Source organism: Hypomesus nipponensis, chromosome 5, assembly GCF_054491055.1.
Source record: "Hypomesus nipponensis isolate SF chromosome 5, ASM5449105v1, whole genome shotgun sequence".
Taxonomy (NCBI): domain Eukaryota; kingdom Metazoa; phylum Chordata; class Actinopteri; order Osmeriformes; family Osmeridae; genus Hypomesus; species Hypomesus nipponensis.
The window spans coordinates 1,383,048-1,402,063 of NC_140365.1; the positions used below are offsets into that span (position 1 = coordinate 1,383,048).

Below are 19,016 nucleotides of genomic sequence, written 5' to 3' on the forward strand. Positions count from 1 at the left end.
ACTACCACCAGCTGGTATCTAGCTACAAGCCAGTTGGCTAGATAAATACTTCATCTGTGTCTTCGCGCTGTTGCTCTGCTACTAGAATCGCGTGGGACTGATTATTAAACTGATTATTAAAGCAATAAACCACGAGAGGCGCATCAAATGATGAGTCCTGTTGAGCAATCGATGCTATCCAATATCCAAACGATTGGAGTGGATACTATAGCTACAGGATCCATATATAGAGCTGGTGATTTCGATAGCGAGCACGTCCAGTTTCCTTCTGGCTACCTAGTCAAGGTACGACCGAACTAAACTTGCTAGACGACAGTTCAATTAGAACAGCCTCAAACCGGATTTTAAACAAACATATGTCAGCCAAAAATATACATTTAAAGCTGTTATACAAATGTAAAAAATATTGGTTTGGAGGTGATATAGAAAAAAGATTGCTGCAGCGGCGCAAGCACACCTCACTATTTCCCCAGAAATGATTGTCTTTTGCACTCGGCACCACAGATGAGGGACACAAGTATCGTTTACATACAGTATCGTTTTTGAATTCCTAACTCTTCTCCTCTGTTCTGCTCTGTGTCTCTGTTAGAGCTGGACTTCTGTGAGTCGGGCCAACTGGCACGACCCAGCTACCAGGCGGAGCTGCGCTCGGCAGCCCAGCTCAGCTACCCGCTGGCGGTCAGCTCTGACGTGGAGACGGAGGGGGAGGGGGGGCCCTCGCCCGACCACGCCCTCAGACTGTGGATGCAGGAGATCAAGTCAGAGCACAGCTCTTGTCTGTCCAGCAGGGCCAACTCTGTCCTGTCTCTTACTGACACTGAGCAGGAGAGGAAGTCTGACTGCGAGAACGGTAAGACACAACCAGAGAGAGTTGACCAGGATGTAATGGTTACGTACTTATACCTTGGTCCAGATTCAACAGTTCCTCTATTGTGATCCTGATTCAGTGGTTCCACTGTGGTCCAGATGTTTTAGTTCCATACCTCTGCTGTGGTCCATAATGATACCCTGCACATACCTCTAAATAGAGATTATGTATCATGACAACAAATGATCTGGATGGGGTTGTTGCCTCTGTTTTCACGGGGTTGTATAGGTACTAGGTCCATTCAGGGATCTTTGGTGCTTTAAGTTGCGTGTTCATCAAAGCTGTGACGAAACAGCCTCACACACTGTAAGAAATCCAGACAGTGTTGCTTTAGTCCTAAAACGTAGGTCCTGAAAGCCTTGCGATGATTGCCAAATCAGCGTTTGGTATACCCTATGCTGTACAAAGAAGGTGGAAGATAGAATTGAGACATCACAGAGGATCTCATTGGCTGAGAGGCAGTTTTAATGTATGCCAGCCAATGTTTTCCATTTGCTAATTGAACAGCATATGGCTCTCGCTAACGGTGGTAATCATTTGATGCTATTTCTCTGGTAACTAGAGGGATACATTCAGTCGATAATGAACTCAAAACAAAATACCTTCCTATTCCTATTGGCTGCGTGCATTCTACAGGCAGGAACTGTAGAGTTAACCGCAGTCGGTTTGAAATGATTGTTTGTTTGTGTAAGCTACCTTTCCCAGGGTCAGCCCTCTGAAGAGAGCCCTGTGCCTGCTTCACCTCTGGTCCCCTGAGCTTACTCCCACACAGGCGTGATGAACCAGTCATTTGCATTAGGCGGCTGTTTGAAGACTCTAAACTTTGTGACACGCTAATGAAGATGACAATTCATTCTCTATCTCCTTGGCATTTTAACTCAACATGTTTTTATTTTTTTTTCATCAGAAGTGTCTCGTGAGGGTTATATTGAATATTCAGAGTGGCAGAGAATGCATTTATTTTCTAAGTAATGAGTCCTGACTGGATGTAATGGATGTTTTATGGAGGAGGTTCCATTTGGTCACATTCTTTTTTGTTCTCTCATTTTCCTCAGAAACTGCCAATCAAATCGGTTGCTCATTATCCACCAGCCACTCACTCTGTTTGAAGTTTGCTTTTAGGAATATTATTTTACAATTCCTACTGCAGCAAATATCTCTCAGTGGTTTTTAGATAGACAAGGTTGTCATTGTTGCTGCCATGCTATTGCCATATTATCTTTATCAGCAGCAAGATGTCCTTCATCATTTATCTGCTTTCAGTCGGTGGGATTATCACTGTGGGATGAAAATGTATTGCTGTGTGATGGAAAATAAGCCTTGTTTGTGAGAGGGAGTGGCCTTGTCTCTCCTGAACCATCGCTGTCTCCCGCTGGTTGGTGGAGACTAGAGGGGACAAAAGGGAAGGCAGAGTAGGCTGTCTGTTGCTGGTTGGTGGATACTAGAGGGGAGAAAGGGCAGGCAGAGTAGGCTGTCTGTTGCTGGTTGGTGGAGGCTATAGGGGACAAAAGGGAAGGCAGAGTAGGCTGTCTGTTGCTGGTTGGTGGAGGCTATAGGGGACAAAAGGGCAGGCAGAGTAGGCTGTCTGTTGCTGGTTGGTGGAGACTAGAGGGGAGAAAGGGCAGGCAGAGTAGGCGATGTCCTGCTGGTTGGTGGATACTATAGGGGACAAAAGGGAAGGCAGAGTAGGCTGTCTGTTGCTGGTTGGTGGAGACTAGAGGGGAGAAAGGGCAGGCAGAGTAGGCCGGTGTTGTGAACTGGCATGGCGCTGAGGATGATGTGATCTGCAACTTTAATGAGGACCTGCGCTGGGGGAGGTTCAGGCACAGTTTACCCAGGCTCCACACGGCTACAGTACCCTCTCCTTCCCCACGTTCAAAACAAATATTGTCTTTGTTTCATGGTCAAGGATTCATCAGCTGGCTCTAAACTGACCACAATTCCCTAATCAGTTTATCATGTGTTATTGTGTACTATATTTTCCACTCATGGCTCCAACCTTAATATGTTGGGTGAATAAAAGTATTCTTTTATTATTACTGTGGAGTAGGTGTGTAGGTTTATAGGTGTGAAATTGATGCATCGGACGTTTTTTTCTTAGGATACAGAAGATAGTTATTTTTGTGATGCGTTCTAATAAGAGGATATTACTGTTATGGAAATTGATATCTGCTGAAAGGTTGTGATTGTTCCCATCGTACTGTGAGTTGTAAGATAGGGCACCAGCTTGACTGTGGCCTACATCTGTTAGTCATGTGTCCGACAGCCCCGCGTCAAGGTAGAGTATAATTCTTTACATTTTAGAGAGAAAGATTCCCCAATATCACACGTCAGTCTTTGATTGATGAGGCCACGTTCCTACTGAAAAAACTGTTTCTGCTTTTGACGCCTTAGCCTTGAGAATGCTGCAGGAAGTGTTAGAGATAAGAGTATTGTAGTGCATGGATACTTATAAGACATTCGTATATACATCTCAATGATGAATGGCTATGTTTATGACGCATGCTATTTGAAATATTGAATATGTGATGGAATGGCAACAGTGAATCAATCTGCGGTCACTGTTTTGCGTTTTATTCTTCACCAAAGCTTCTTCAGCTCTGGACCATCCTTATACTGTGCCTGGTACAATATGTCATTATCTGGAGGTACCACAGAAGTGTAGAACTGGGTTAAAAAATTCAGATTCAGACACCGCTTGACCCTTACGTCATTAAAGGATGTCTTACTCTGTTAATTTTCAGATTTCAATATATCAAGTATTCATGTTTTCCTCATGTATCCTTTGTCATATTTAATTCGTATTATCTTTCGTTCATATATGTTACATGGTACTAAATCATTATTTCTATGTGACTGGATTACTTTAGAGAAACTGCAAAAATACTGTGGTAGAGGTTATGAAGCAGTAAACTGTAATTATATAATGGAGCCGTATGATTTCTCAAGAATGGCAAATCGCTAGTTGTCCAAGGACATACCGTAACCACAATCTCATGTTTTCATCTGTTGATGTTGACAAGAACCGCAACATAAGCTCAACAGTAACAAAGGAAGGGGACTTGGAGGCAAACGGAGGAGGAATTAATGCTGTGAAATCATGCAACACATCAAAGAGAAGTTTAAGAATGTGTACAACCATCAAAGTTGTTTTCCTCGTTTTTGTGTAACACCACATCAAACTTGCTAGGTTGCAAGGCTCATCCCAGGGGGGCGTGTGTGTGGTGGGGCGGGGGGTTGGTGTGAGATTAGGCCATGTACTGCAGAACCTTGGACAATTCTCTGTAAAAGCATTTGGCTTTTAGCTCCTGAAGCCTATAGCCTCTGGTGAATTATCGACCATTTCATTCGTCATCTCCGAGGGTCTTTAGCTGATCTGGTACTACAACATGTCCCTGGGCAATTCAATAGAAATATAAGGCACCAATCAGGGCCACATTTATCTGTGTGTCTGAAGGGCTTCAGGAACAGCTTCAAGTGCTCATGGTCTGATAATATTCCCTCGACTAGAAACTTGGTATGGGTCCTCTTTACATGATTTTAATGGGACTTTAACAGCCCAATTCTTTACTCCTGGATCAGATTCCTGACAGCTAATGACAGAATCTTGAAGCAAAGCAAAAAATATGAATCTTATTCATCCCACTGCTCTGTCAACGATATCTCATTTATATGAATTATGCTCAAACATTTTTATTCATACCGGGGTGATATAAAAGTTAAGGCTCAAACTTTCCATCATTTAATTTAATATAAGTATAACAGGTGACAAGCTTTAATCTAAAATTCATACCAAAAAGGTATTATTTGTTCAATTTGTTTTCTCCATCTTCCATTTTATGCTGGGAAATTGGCAGCAGTGAAAATGAGAAAATGATAGCCTGAGCTTTGCTGTGGTTCAATAAGATGATTCTATTAATTATTAATATATTAAGGGACCCATATGCCAGGACTTATATTATGTGATAGATTCACATCTTTTGAATTAATTTAATCTGTTTAATTTAAAGTGTCGACACCAGAGCCATGCTCCTTTCCCAGGCGTTCCCTGAGACAGCGTGATCTGGGACTGGGAGACAGTGAAACCCTTGGAGGTCTCAGCCATATCCAATACCCTCCTAATGACAGCCGCTGCTCTGGCAGGAGCATTAGTCTAAATAAAGACGACAAGCAAGAAGTATTTCATCAAGCACATCAAGGGAGGATTATAACAAACTATCAGATGTACGAAGATATAAGGCAACACACGGAATACCTTAATCATGCAGCTGTGGTTGTTAGTCAGATGTTAACCTGCATTCATTATTTCTGAAGTTTTTAGGGTAATTAAAAGCATGTTATTAACTACTGTGGCAATGTAGTTGAAGCATATTTGCCACCGATGGATTGAGCTGATCAACTTGCTTATCCGACGAGGTTAATGAGGAAGAGAATGAGGAAGAGGATGAGGAGAATGAGCCTAGAAGCTGGGCTGCTTTGGTGGTGTTGGCTTTTATGTTTGGGGGTTTAGGCATTAGAACAGCATCGCTCTCATTCAGACTTGGGTTTCTGGCTTTAAGTCAAGATTGTCTTCACAGAAGTGACACCTCGTGATGCATTGTGGGCCTTATCATATTGGATATGGGATTTTTCATGGGCTGATTGAATTGTGTTATTGTGTTTTTTTTATTTATTATTCTTTGTGGGGAAAGAGTTCTTTGACTGATTTCATCTCATTGTTTCTGTTTGGCATCCAAGCCCTTCTGCCGTCAACCCCGCAGTGAAGAAATGAAACGGATGGTTTATTATTCTGCGGAATCACCATGTCATTTGTGTGATCTGTCAGGCAGAAACGTACACCAGTCTGGGTGTTGAATCAGGCCTGACTTTGTTCGCTCCAGATTAGAGACATCAGAGCTGGCAGCTGCAGTGATGGTGAAGCTGATTAATGCTAAAGGTAACACCAAAGAGAGATTCCCCGCAAATGCTCTGCTGCCGTGGCTGTCTGTCGGAGCACGCTTCGTGTCGGGGACGTGCGTCAAGCCTCGCGTCGGGGACGTGTGTCAGGCCTCGTGTCGGGGACGAGCTTCAGGCCTCGCGTCGAGGACGAGCTGCAGGCCTCGCGTCGAGGACGAGCTTCAGGCCTCGCGTCCCCGACGCGCTTCAGTCACTCTCTCAGAGCCTCCCACCCTCTCTCTTTCACTCTTTAGTGCAGTTGACGTGTTGTATGGCTGTAGGTTGTTAATTTCCGAACTTGCCGGAGTGTAGGCTACTTTATTGAAAGACAAGAAAAAGGCAGATGAATTGATACGGAATGACGTTGTCTTGCCAGAACAAAGACCGTTGAAGAAAAGGGACATTACGTTGTCCATTTGCTGTTTTAAGACGTGTCTCCGTATATTAAATCGTGCCAAATTCGTAATGGATTTTTAAAACCCCCTCAGATATTAATATTTCACTTTCAGTGACTAACCAGTAATAGGATGGAGCTTGGAAACAGGAAATGAGCAGCAATTTTAAGAGAAGTGTCATCATTACTCCGATGCTGTTTTAAGATTAGAGAACATAGTTATCCCAAATTGAAAGACTGGGCTAACTGTGCTTCTACAGCAGGAGAACTGTCTCCGATCGCACGGGTCTGTTCATAGCCTCATGGCCAAGGGTTTGTTTGCAGATAATTGACATGTGTGCTGACTTCGGCGCCAGTCGTGTCCGGCAGAGAAGACAGGAGGAGGTCATTGTTCTGCCTCTCTGGGCCAGCTGCTCACCAGTGTGTTCTGTTTGATCTTGGCTGAATACCACTTTAGGAGAAATGTTTAGTTTTTGAAATGAAGAAAGAGGTGAATTGTTGAAGTGTAAGCTAGCCTTCACAGTGTCCCCCTGGGACAGAAACCTGAGATCACAAACAATAAACCAATACCTGTTTCTTTTCACCTGAAAACCACTAACAATTCCTCCCCTGAATAGTCACCAATCACAGCAGCTGGTTCTTTTCACCACTCGGAAATCTCCATCTCTTTGTCACAACGGCCGCCCATGCCTGTCTCTGCTGTTCAGTACGCACAAAGCTGGTTTTGGAAGCTCAATGATGGAGATCCAGGCCAACATATCAAGCTCCCAATCTCCTCAGAATCATTCTCCTCCACAGAAAGGCTCCTATCTGCAATCTGTCACTAGATATGCTTGTTAACAATGCCTGCTTCTGCCTGTGTGTCTTCCCTCATAAATTCCCCTCGCCTCTCCCTCGCCATCATCCCTCCTTGATGACTGCCTGTGCCAGCTCCCACTCTGCTGAGGTGCTAGCAGCCAAGGACTACCCTCAGCCTCCCTACCATCACTATCAAGCGCCCTCCTCCGCTCCAAACTCATCCTCCCCTCCCCGTCACCCCTCCCAGCTAAACCCAGGCGCCCCCCCCCCCCCTGTCTCTCGGTTCTTTTCTCGAGAGCTTCTCTCTTTGGCTTGGAGCCACCTCCATCTATATTCTCCCCTCATTCCCCCCCCACACCATGAAATATGAAAAGGACTCAAAAGGAACATAAATTAGTGATGATCAGAAGGAGCCAAGTTAACAGACCTCATATGGCTGGGAGAGCAGTTACAAGTTTTAGCAGGGTTTTCCATGCAAGGGTTGTGCTCAAATTGGAATGTCAGCTTAATAGGCACAATAAGAAACACTAGGCTTTCTTTTCTGAGATCTTTCACAGGACATTGAAATGGCAGGTCTAAATTTGACCCTCATTAAATATAGACGCCTGGCATCTTCTGACTCTCTGGGTTTTACAGAGCTTTTCAAAATGTAATTATGAAATGCATAAGCTCCTCATCTCAATCCGACACCACCAAGACCTGTTTTTCATGAGCTCCACCAACTTTATATTCATGGGTCTTTGCAGAGGTGACAGCCTCGCAAAAACATAATGGGTATTGTTTTGATACCCCCCTAACATTACTACAGTAAGAAATAAAGTACGGGAGATATAAAGATGTAGTCAAATGCTTCAACTGAGTTTTGGATTAATATTAAGTTTAGTTGTTGAATTGGAATCATGAAATGGAAAACGCAGCATTTAGGTTCCTCCAGGTCTTTTCCTCTCTTCTTCCCACTTCATCCCAACAGCTGGGGTCTCACAAGGACTTAGTGTTCTGTGCATCTCTTGCAGCAGTTTATTCTTCAATGAGCTGACAGGTTTCATCTTGTCCCCCTTGCCGGGGCTGGATAATGATGCAGCTCGCTCTGCCCAGGAGCAGGACGGAGACGCACGGAAAGCACCTCGCATTCCGAAGAAAGCAGAAGGATTCGGCTGCGTCAGAAATGAAAGCATCACTCCAGGGATCTGCCATCCTTTTACAGGAAGTGACACATCTGGTTCTGCCAGACTCCGCAGCGGTGTTTCATTTGCGTCCTTTCTGTGTAATTATGGGGTGTTGTCCTAAAGCTCTCTAAACAGCCTCTGGAGTAGAAAAATTCATCCTGCAAAAGAAACCAGAAGGACTTGTGTCGTATGTGGTCAATTATGTTGCTACTGCTTCTCTCAATACTGTAAATACCCCCCCCCCCCCAAACAAAATAAATTCAAATGTCACTTTCCTCAAAACAAGGACTGAAGACATTTCTTTTAATCAATCGTAGTCATCTGTGGCCGCCGGTGGCTGCTGTTTCAAACGAGGTTGTTAAACTGTTCTGGTTGGTTCCTCAAGCAGAATAACCTGGATAACAATGATAGAAAATCAACATGGTGCAGGTTAAGTCTGGGAAGGGGGAGGAAAAAGTTGCACATGGCCTAGATCCTGCTATATGCTAACACTGTTCCCCTCCCTGCTAAATGCTAATACGGTTCCCCTCCCTGCTAGATGCTAACACTGTTCCCCTCCCTGCTAGATGCTAATACGGTTCCCCTCCCTGCTAGATGCTAATACGGTTCCCCTCCCTGCTTGATGCTAATACGGTTCCCCTCCCTGCTAGATGCTAACACTATTCCCCTCCCTGCTAAATGGTAACACTGTTCCCCTCCCTGCTAGATGCTAATACGGTTCCCCTCCCTGCTAGATGCTATTACGGTTCCCCTCTCTGCTAGATGCTAATACGGCTCCTCTCCCTGCTAGATGCTAATACGGTTCCCCTCCATGCCAGATACGCAGAGCTAGTCTGGCCTGGAAAACATGGAACAACACCTGTTGTATTTGTTTGGTCAACAGCCCCTTGATAACATTTTCTTACAGAGCTTTCTGCCTTAATCCAGCAAAGTCAAACATCTATTTGCAACGTCCCCAAATTCCATTATGATTTCGGTAATAGAATGGCAGCATCAGGCTCTTATCTGTTTGAAATGTCAGGAATGATAATGGATTGACCTCATACAGAATACGTAATCTGGGCTGCTGAGGCTGGTTTGCTGTTGTGGCACCGCACACAGACACACACAGCCACACACACACACACGCACACACAGACGCACACAGGGACACAGATGCTCTTCTTGGTGCGTCTCCTCACAGCTCTGCTGTGTGCGGGGGTTCCTGGCCTTTTTAAATGCTAATTCAGACATTCATAGTGATTATGCTTTATGTCGGCCCTCTGATAAAAATATATTGTTCGAGGGAAAGTGTGTCCGTTGTTAATTATTGGTCAGTGTTTGCAGAAGAAATAATTTAATTGCTTAAGAGTACATTCATTCTGCCATTTTACTCTGATGGATTGACTAGAACATGGTTCTTGTTTTCTTGTGATGGTGACCATGTTTATCTTTAGAGAGTAGTGACTGCGTGAAGGGGGTGACTGCATGAAACAGCTTCTAATTCAGAGCAAGAATATCCGCAGGCTTTCTCTGAGACACAGACAGACTGACTAGACAGAATTCTAAGCAGAAAGTTTACATTTAAGCATACTGAAAAAACACTTAATTTGTTCATATTTCACCTGCTAACCACAGTATGGGTCTGTGTTTCTCCATTATCAAACCTTCAAAACCCTCAATCAGTGAGAACATAGTTGGACCACTTTCATGGGTTTGGATGTACAGTATTCAGTACAGTAACATACTTTAAACACGGTCTTTAATAGAGAATAGGAAGTTATTAAGATAGATTGTAAACAATGTATAGTACCTGTATGTGGCATTGAGTCATCACTCCTAAATCCAGAAGAGAAATTCAACGTCAAATGTTCTGTAATGATAGCATATCTAACTGTGCATTACTGTTGCTAGTAATAGATCGCTGTAGTTGTGTCATTACCATCTTCAATCAGAAAGTTTAAACAAGCTAATCAATTTCTCTTGTCTCTCATTAGATTGTGGGGTGAATTATAGGACATGGGAATTCACCCCGGCAAACTGCTTGATATTACAACACGACCAAACTGATACCCACTTTCATATTCTATCATGAAAACCCCACTCTTATATGTTTGAACATTAGCGTGTCTATGAACTGCACGGTTGAAAGATCCCACTCTACTTCACATTCATACTGTTATTTGATGTCAAACCTTAACCGCAGACGCCTGATCCCTTTGTCCCTAATTGATTGAGTTCATCATTAATTGATCATGTAAAGGACTTTCCTGTCAGAACAGCCCCTCCGGCTGCTGGCGGCTTCCTCCCCGTGCTGCCATCGCCCCTCCAATCCTCGCAGTCCCAAAGATGAGCGCTGCACGGCGTTATCATTAAGCTTCTGCTGCTCTCTCTGGTTTGGTGATGATGAACACTCAACCTCCCTATTTCCCTGAGGCGTATTCCAAACACATTTGCAGAAAACACATTTGCAATATCTGCGATAGCAGGGGTTCATGCAGTAGGCCTGCGCTGTGATTACTCTCAAGTCCTCACTCACCTGGAAGAGCGTTCCGGGGAGAGGGCGTTTCCAGCCGCCGTCTGTTCCTGCGTGTGTTTGTGTTGTGAGGTAAAACATTCTACAGCGGAGGAAATGCGCTTGAAATATTGACCCTTACCAAGGCCTTTATGTCCTTCATGGAAGCTTCCAGAAGGGGATATGTGTCGCTGCTCTGAGCCAACACATATCCCTGTCACACAAACACTGCAGTCAGTTCTGGGAAGTTGAATTGAAAATTCACATAATGGGTGCTTTTCCCTCTAGCCTCAAGTCAGGCTTATCGCAGAGTGCACACTAACCACCCTGAGAATTTGCCTTTCTAACCCACTATTGTGCTGTCAGGAATACAAATGATAACCCTTCTAAATAAAGATTGGTGGCGTCACCATGATATATGTAGTGCTTGTGGCTAGAAGTCTTCCTCTTGAACCCAGAACTGTGTACAGGTGGGTCTGAAAAGTGGAAACACAGCCTTCCTGAGTGTGGTGGAATGAAGGTGGACACAACTTAAACAAACAGTAGTTTCTTCTTGTTCTGTGTACTGTACATGATGCACTATTAGAAACAGCTGATGGATAACTACAGACAACTCTGCAAGAGTTGTGCAGCAGCAGCACATATTATATGACATTGGTTACAAAAATGTTCCGTTCCATCTTTGATGTTTATGTCTCATTCTGAGGACTACAGCACTCACCTGAGATGGGCTCCATGAAAAACCACCAAAAGAATTCGAGCTGGACTTGACTACAGGAACCAAACTATGTAAATTGTTGTTGCTTGCAATTTTTTTTCTTTTTTTCTTACCAGTTTTTTTTTCTTGTAACAATATTAATTTAACTTAAAATTGCTTTCATGGCATTTTTATTTTGAACATCAGATGCGACTTGATGTTACTTTTTAGTGATGTTTCCAATAAACATACTGAAAAGAGAATATTATGAGCTTACAAACACATCAGAGTTTTATTACCACTGCCAATATTGACAGAATTTCCGTAACTTGGAAGTGGGAAGGGATCAACCTGTGAGCACCTGATCAATAACTGACGCCAGTAAACCTGAGAAAAGAAACAATACTCCTATCTACAACGTAATTAAGGTTTTGTTGGAACTAGATTTGTTTACCAACCGTTTTTAGAGTTAAAATCTGATGCTTGGGATTCATTTATTCATTAATTCATTTATCAACACAAATAAAATCCCCATAGTAACTGTTAGTTGCATAGCTATTTTGAATCGTTGTCTCGTACTTCCTTTCTGATTCATGACTGTGTCTGATGTCTGTGACTTCAGAACCAGGATTTAAAACCAACCACGATGATTACTGCAGCCACTCTGATCAAACCCAGAGTGGGAAGGGAAGTGAAATTGCATGTGGGTAATCTCGTTATAGAGCCCTTAATGAGAATTGCAGTCATGGCAGCAGGTGTTATAATAATCAGGGCTTTGGATTGATCCCCAAACCTGCTGTGGCTTTACAGCCTGTGTTGTGTGACCCCACGTAATACAGCCTTTGTACACCAGCCACAACACGTCCACACACCTAAAACACCCTGCCATTTCTACTCCAGAACCGAGGAACCATACTGTATATCTGAGGGGTGATCTCACAGTGCAGACACAAACACGTGAGAAGGTAGACCTCCCTGGTAAGGATTTGGGCTTCCCTAACTACGGAGTTGTGGGCAATCTCAGAGGTGTTATCAGGTATTTATGAAACATACAGTGTACAGCACTGATGATGTACTGAGGCCATCTGTTCTGATGTGCAGAGTGAGATATAGGTGGGGGAAAAAAAGATGCAGCACACCGACAAAGGAGTATTGAATGAAGGACAGGTAAAAACAGACACTTGTGAGTACTTTCTGTAATTTGTCAAATGTTCTGTTCTCAAATCGGTTCCGGTTTAATTGCTATTTTGTGCTTTCTGCATCAAAAGCTTTCAGATGGAGTATGTTGAAAAGGGTGCTATTGTAGTTCATTCACAGATAGGTTTTTGCTTAAAATTCTGATGTTGTGTTCCACATTCTGATGGTAAATAGGGCATCACTTAGACACACAGTAGAGACTGATGTAGTTCCCACAGTGATAAGAGCAACACCCGTATACCCTCAGTCTAGCTTACTAAACCCGTTCTGTAGGAAAATGGATGTTACCATCAAGCGACGACTGAAAATCACAGTAAACATTTGGGGCGACGACGGCGAGAGCACGGCCATCTCATGAAAATCCAATCGACTGCTGCGAGGAGTGTGACTGTGAGGCGAGTGCGCGCTAATGCGTTTTCGCCCCAGCCCAAGGACTCCTAGGAGCTTTGTAAAAGCTTAGCACAGCAGGGCTAGGGGACTGGGGGGCTCCCTCGACTGACGGATGTGAGATTTGCTTATTACCCTGTGCCGTGACGAAGCCCTGACTCCCAGTCCATTAATCCTGGCCCAGCACGAGTTTCTCTAGCCATGGGGACAGCCCGGCCTTCCTCACCGCCAAGAGGAATCGCTCCCAGCAATTAGGCTGGATGTGCTGGGGGCTCTGGTTGACCTCCTGCAGGGGCCATGATTGATCAATTGTAAAAGAAGAGATCCATCTCCCATAGGCTCCCAGTCTGTTGTGTCCAGGGGCTGCAGCCTCCACACAATGTCGTGTCCACTGCTTGGACAAGGGGTGTTACGCAGACTAGCAGTACCTCTTTTTTTTTTTTTCATTGGGGTCACAAAGGCTGTAGCTATCGCATCCACTATGTGATTCACAGGATCTAAGGTCTGACAAATATATGCTCTTGTACCCCATAATGATGCGTTGAGAGGTAGCAAGACTGTCCAATGACTGTCTTTCTGGATTGACAGTGTGCAGAACGTTAATAAGCTCAGCACATTATTTAATGTTTTCTCCCATGGCGGCGTATAGATTATTATATAGCTTTCTTTTTTTCATCTACATAAAGTGCTCTATTGAATGAAATGGTGGCAAAAACATTGTCTCCACTAATAACTTGAATACAACATTGAGCACAAAATCTTTCCGATTTCTGTGTATTACATTTCAGAAAATGTCAGGACACCCCCCAATGGGATATTGAGAGATTTCTTCTCTCAAGCCTCCCACAGTTTTCAGTGCATTAAAAATGAAAAGTCTGCCCACAACCCTTATGCTGGACTCCCAATACATGAAAACTCAAAGCAAACCCTTTCAGAGGTCTTTTATTATCTATAGACATCAAAGCTTTACTCTCAAAGCTTTTCCATCCCTCTATACTAAGATGCTTCACAACATTACACGTTGGATTATTGTGTCTCGTTAGGGCTCACTACGCCAACAGTGGAAGTACATTTACTTATTCTCAGAAGCACTCAGCCCTAGGAAAGACACTTTTCCATTTCCAATTCAGACACTCTATGTGTGGGGTGAGTCTGCGTAGTTCAAGCAGCACCCCTCACCGCACAGCAAATATGGAGAAAATACTTTTAGGCGGATGAATTTGAACGCTGCTGAATGCACAATATTGTTAATTTAATCAATGAGCTTTGAAATTGAAGGAAAGCACTTACACCCACACGTTTCTGTAATTACAGTACTGTAAGGTGCTGAACAATGGGTGGCTCACTTAAATATAGGTCCTTTGCATCGAGCTGTCATGTCTGCTACTTAGCTCAGACACACCTCACCACAACTCTTCAAAAGGCTGCTAATTATACCTGCAAATAAAAAGTTTGTCTCCTTAGAATTCACACACACATCTAGATTTTTGACAATGTGGCTTTATAATGCTTTGCATACAAGACTTGGGAAGGTATCGCAGCATTGTGAAAGTGTCGGGGGAACGACGTTGGGAAAAGGTTGAGAATTAAGCTACCTCGGTGGAATCGCTTCCAGCTTCTCTTCTGTCCCACGTGACACAGTTGGTACTGAAGGGAGAGGAAGCTCGACACACAACTTGACGCCTTCTACAGAAGGAGACCAACACAGTAGCTAATCCTAGCTCCCACGGGGACATCATTTCAGATAAAACGGATTTGGGTAGGCAGGAACGGCACACTTCTGAAACCGAGGGTTAAAAAACGAAGGAAGGAAGCTGGAGACTTGTTAAAAAATACTCCCTTTAGTTTCTGCATGCATATTCGATACAGAAAGTGAGAATTTCTTGACGTCGTCATTGACGTGTGTCTCAAGAATATAGACACGTTTGAAGAGTCTTTAACCAAAGTCGGGCAGAGATTGCAAATAAACACACACATCCTTCACTCAAGTAGAAGTACAGATACTCATATTTAAAAATACTGTGGTAAAAGCTGAAGTACTGACTATACTTTTTGTTAAAAGTAAGGAAGTGTGGGTTCTGACATACTTAAGTAAAAGGAGCCATTACTATTACCTGTTTTAGTGTCATGCTGGTAACTGGATCTCGAATCATATCAATACATTTATACAAAAAGACACTATAGACATGCAGCCCATTTGAAAGGAATCCTTTTTGACACCTACAATTTTGAACATCTCCCTCATATATGGCCAGTCATGTGGCACAACTAACTCCCTCTGTCTCATCCATAACGTAACTTTTCGAAAATATATTTTCAACCTTTCAAAAAATAAAATACAATAAAATACATCGGACTCGCGGTTTTGTCAAGGCTACATTCTGGGCGGCATGAGAAGCAGCACTTTGCCGTTTGTGTTGAGGAGGAGATATCTGGGTTTTTGTTGAGAAGGAGATATCTGGGTTTGTGTTGAGGAGGAGATATCTGGGTTTGTGTTGAGGAGGAGATATCTGGGTTTGTGTTGAGGAGGAGATATCTGGGTAACAGGCTTGTGGCTCTGCTGCTGTCTGTCGTTAAGGACTTTCAACAAGACAACACGGCTGTGTCTCTTATCAAACGGCTTGTGATACTGTTTTACAGTTTGTTTGTTATCACACGCTTAAATCTTTTTCCCTGTTATGGAACAGTTCTCCCTGTTATGGAACAGTTTTCCCTGTTATGGAACAGTTTTCCCTGTTATGGAACAGTTTTCCCTGTTATGGAACAGTTTTCCCTGTTATGGAACAGTTTTCCCTGTTATGGAACAGTTTTCCCTGTTATGGAACAGTTCTCCCTGTTATGGAACAGTTCTCCCTGTTATGGAACAGTTTTCCCTGTTATGGAACAGTTTTCCCTGTTATGGAACAGTTTTCCCTGTTATGGAACAGTTTTCCCTGTTATGGAACAGTTTTCCCTGTTATGGAACAGTTTTCCCTGTTATGGAACAGTTCTCCCTGTTATGGAACAGTTCTCCCTGTTATGGAACAGTTTTCCCTGTTATGGAACAGTTCTCCCTGTTATGGAACAGTTTTCCCTGTTATGGAACAGTTTTCCCTGTTATGGAACAGTTCTCCCTGTTATGGAACAGTTCTCCCTGTTATGGAACAGTTCTCCCTGTTATGGAACAGTTCTCCCTGTTATGGAACAGTTCTGAGTCATGTTCTCAGCAGGGCACTTAATACGAGGCAAGTTTTCTTGATAAAAAATAAAACCCAATCAGAAAGCAGTTTAGTATCAAATTGTTTGGAAATGCAGTTGTAGATAATTGCAAACCAGGAGAGAGACAGTCGCCGTCGGATGCATGCGTAGTTTTTTAATGAAGCTTTTCAATTATTGAAATGTGTCGCACAATCTTGCCACCATCTCAGGAGCAACACGCACTATTTCCGCCATCTATGAAATAAACTGAGTGTCTCTCTCCTTGGTGAGTGTCTTCCTCCTTGGTGAGTGACTTCCTCCTTGGTGAGTGTCTTCCTCCTTGGTGAGTGACTTCCTCCTTGGTGAGTGTCTTCCTCCTTGGTGAGTGACTTCCTCCTTGGTGAGTGACTTCCTCCTTGGTGAGTGACTTCCTCCTTGGTGAGTGTCTTCCTCCTTGTTGAGTGACTTCCTCCTTGTTGAGTGACTTCCTCCTTGGTGAGTGACTTCCTCCTTGGTGAGTGACTTCCTCCTTGGTGAGTGACTTCCTCCTTGGTGAGTGTCTTCCTCCTTGGTGAGTGACTTCCTCCTTGGTGAGTGACTTCCTCCTCCTTGGTGAGTGACTTCCTCCTCCTTGGTGAGTGTCTTCCTCCTTGGTGAGTGTCTTCCTCCTTGGTGAGTGTCTTCCTCCTTGGTGAGTGACTTCCTCCTTGGTGAGTGACTTCCTCCTCCTTGGTGAGTGTCTTCCTCCTTGGTGAGTGACTTCCTCCTTGGTGAGTGACTTCCTCCTTGGTGAGTGACTTCCTCCTTGGTGAGTGACTTCCTCCTTGGTGAGTGTCTTCCTCCTTGGTGAGTGACTTCCTCCTTGGTGAGTGACTTCCTCCTTGTTGAGTGACTTCCTCCTTGGTGAGTGACTTCCTCCTTGGTGAGTGACTTCCTCCTTGGTGAGTGTCTTCCTCCTTGGTGAGTGACTTCCTCCTTGGTGAGTGACTTCCTCCTTGGTGAGTGACTTCCTCCTTGGTGAGTGACTTCCTCCTTGGTGAGTGACTTCCTCCTTGGTGAGTGACTTCCTCCTGCTCACTGGACACACAGGAGGGGTCTGCTTGTTGAGGTTGTTCCACTTGTATCTTTTGGCCTTCTGAACTGTGCTTAAACACGGGCAATGGTCCCTGGCTTCCTCTGTCAGGCTGGATCCCTGCTGGATGCCTGTTCTGCAATCCTCTCCCTTTCTGACAAACAAGGAGGGCTATTACGGGCCTGGTCGACACAAAGCATTGTCAACTGCTGACAGCTCTGCCCTTCAAACCAAGGTTGTCATCTCTGGTCGTAGAGGGCTGTCACTTCTGGAGAGGCCCCTGGGAGGCCTGTTAAGTTCTCTCTTTTAATGGAGGGTGAATAATGGTTTGATAAAGTAATATAGGGTGTCAACGTCTGTCAGGCACGTCTTGAGGCCTGCCAATCCCAGTGGAGGCAGCGGAGGCGGGGTGAAGCGGGCCCGTCAGAGACGGGCGGACGGTCCTCTTGCAGTGAGGTACTCTCCCCTCCAACAGCCCTCGCCCATCAATAGCTATTTTAATTGTCTGAATCAGGGCTTTTCTATTTTTCTCCCCTTCTCCTTGTTGTTCAAAATCAAGGACGAGTCATGTGAAGGTGTCCAAGATGTGACTGGATGACCTGCAGACTAAGAAGCAACTGGACACATTACTTGTTTACCTTTGATGTCTTACTCTTCTGTCATCTGTTTTAATTGTTTTGAATCTAATCTGTCGCCTTACTGGACTCGATCTTGGTTCTCAACTTGGCCATATGGCACAGTATTTCAACCGAGGTGCTGTTTTCAAACCGCATGTAGGCAATGCAGATGCTGAATACCAAAAATATCTTCTTTGAACAACAGCTGTATGCACATGGTTCACTGCAGGAACAGCCAGATTGTCATCATGTCTCATAAAACCAGAGTGTTAAAGGACTTGCCGAGTTTGTTTTCAAATGAACAAGTGGTGGCTTGGAGTAATTGTAATTTATTAGCGCTCAGCACAGTATTGTGGGTCGCAGTGCGCCAAATTCTTAAACTGTTCAACCTCTGTTTTTATATAAATCTTCATCCAACCAAGTGGACACATAACCTTCAGTCCTCAGCTTGACATTTGAGGTGAGGGAACCATGGGTGCCTAATAAAAATTAGAAATGCTAATCTTGGATGAAAGTTTGTGGAGCGTGCGGTTCTGTCTCAGTTTGCTATTGCTTCCCAGTCGTTCTCTAGCAAACTAATCCTTTAATGAGCTGCGCGGATTGCTCGCTAACCTCGAAAGTAACCAAATGTGAGGCAGGTAATATAGCCTATTTGCAACTCATATCTCATTAGCTTTAAGAACCACATTGGACTTTTGGTCCTGGAAGTGCACATGCATTTTAATGTTTGAAATTATTGAGAGAGAGATAGAGAGAGAGACCTACAGTACTTAAGTGATGTATTGACTCCTGCCTATCAATCCAATTAATATTTTGTTTTTATTAGCACCTGCGCCTCAGCATCAGAGTGATCTTGTGATTTCCACCTTGTTATGCTGGTCATGCCTTTCCTCCAAGTGTGAGAATAGCTTGGCTTGTGCGTGTGTACAGCCCAGATAAGCTTGCTCAGTAAATAATGCATGTCAGATCAGATAAGTAGGGAGAAAAGAGGAGCCGTAAAAAAAGACCCCATGAATCTGAGAACGGAAAATTTACTGGCTAAAAAGAAAACGGGGTCCAACCCAATTGTGTCAAACGGCTTTCACACAATGGTCTCTCTCTCTCTCTCTGCCAATCTAGCCGCGCAGTAAACGAATACTAAGGGTAAACGGATAGACTTCCCCTGACCTTTTGTATATCGTTTTATAAAGGAGGATCAATAGTCCAGCTGCCAG

At 43.9% G+C, this 19,016-nt stretch overlaps 1 protein-coding gene across 2 annotated transcripts in view; it reads left to right on the forward strand.

Moving 5' to 3' along the window:
• LOC146287665 (teneurin-1-like) overlaps positions 1-19,016 on the forward strand; it is a 107,872-nt gene that overhangs the window by 19,843 nt on the left and 69,013 nt on the right. For both annotated transcript variants that reach the window (XM_084698901.1, XM_084698902.1), the window contains one exon: positions 590-850. In XM_084698901.1, coding sequence (XP_084555027.1) covers positions 590-850 — 261 coding nt within the window. The remainder of the gene's footprint in view (positions 1-589; positions 851-19,016) is intronic.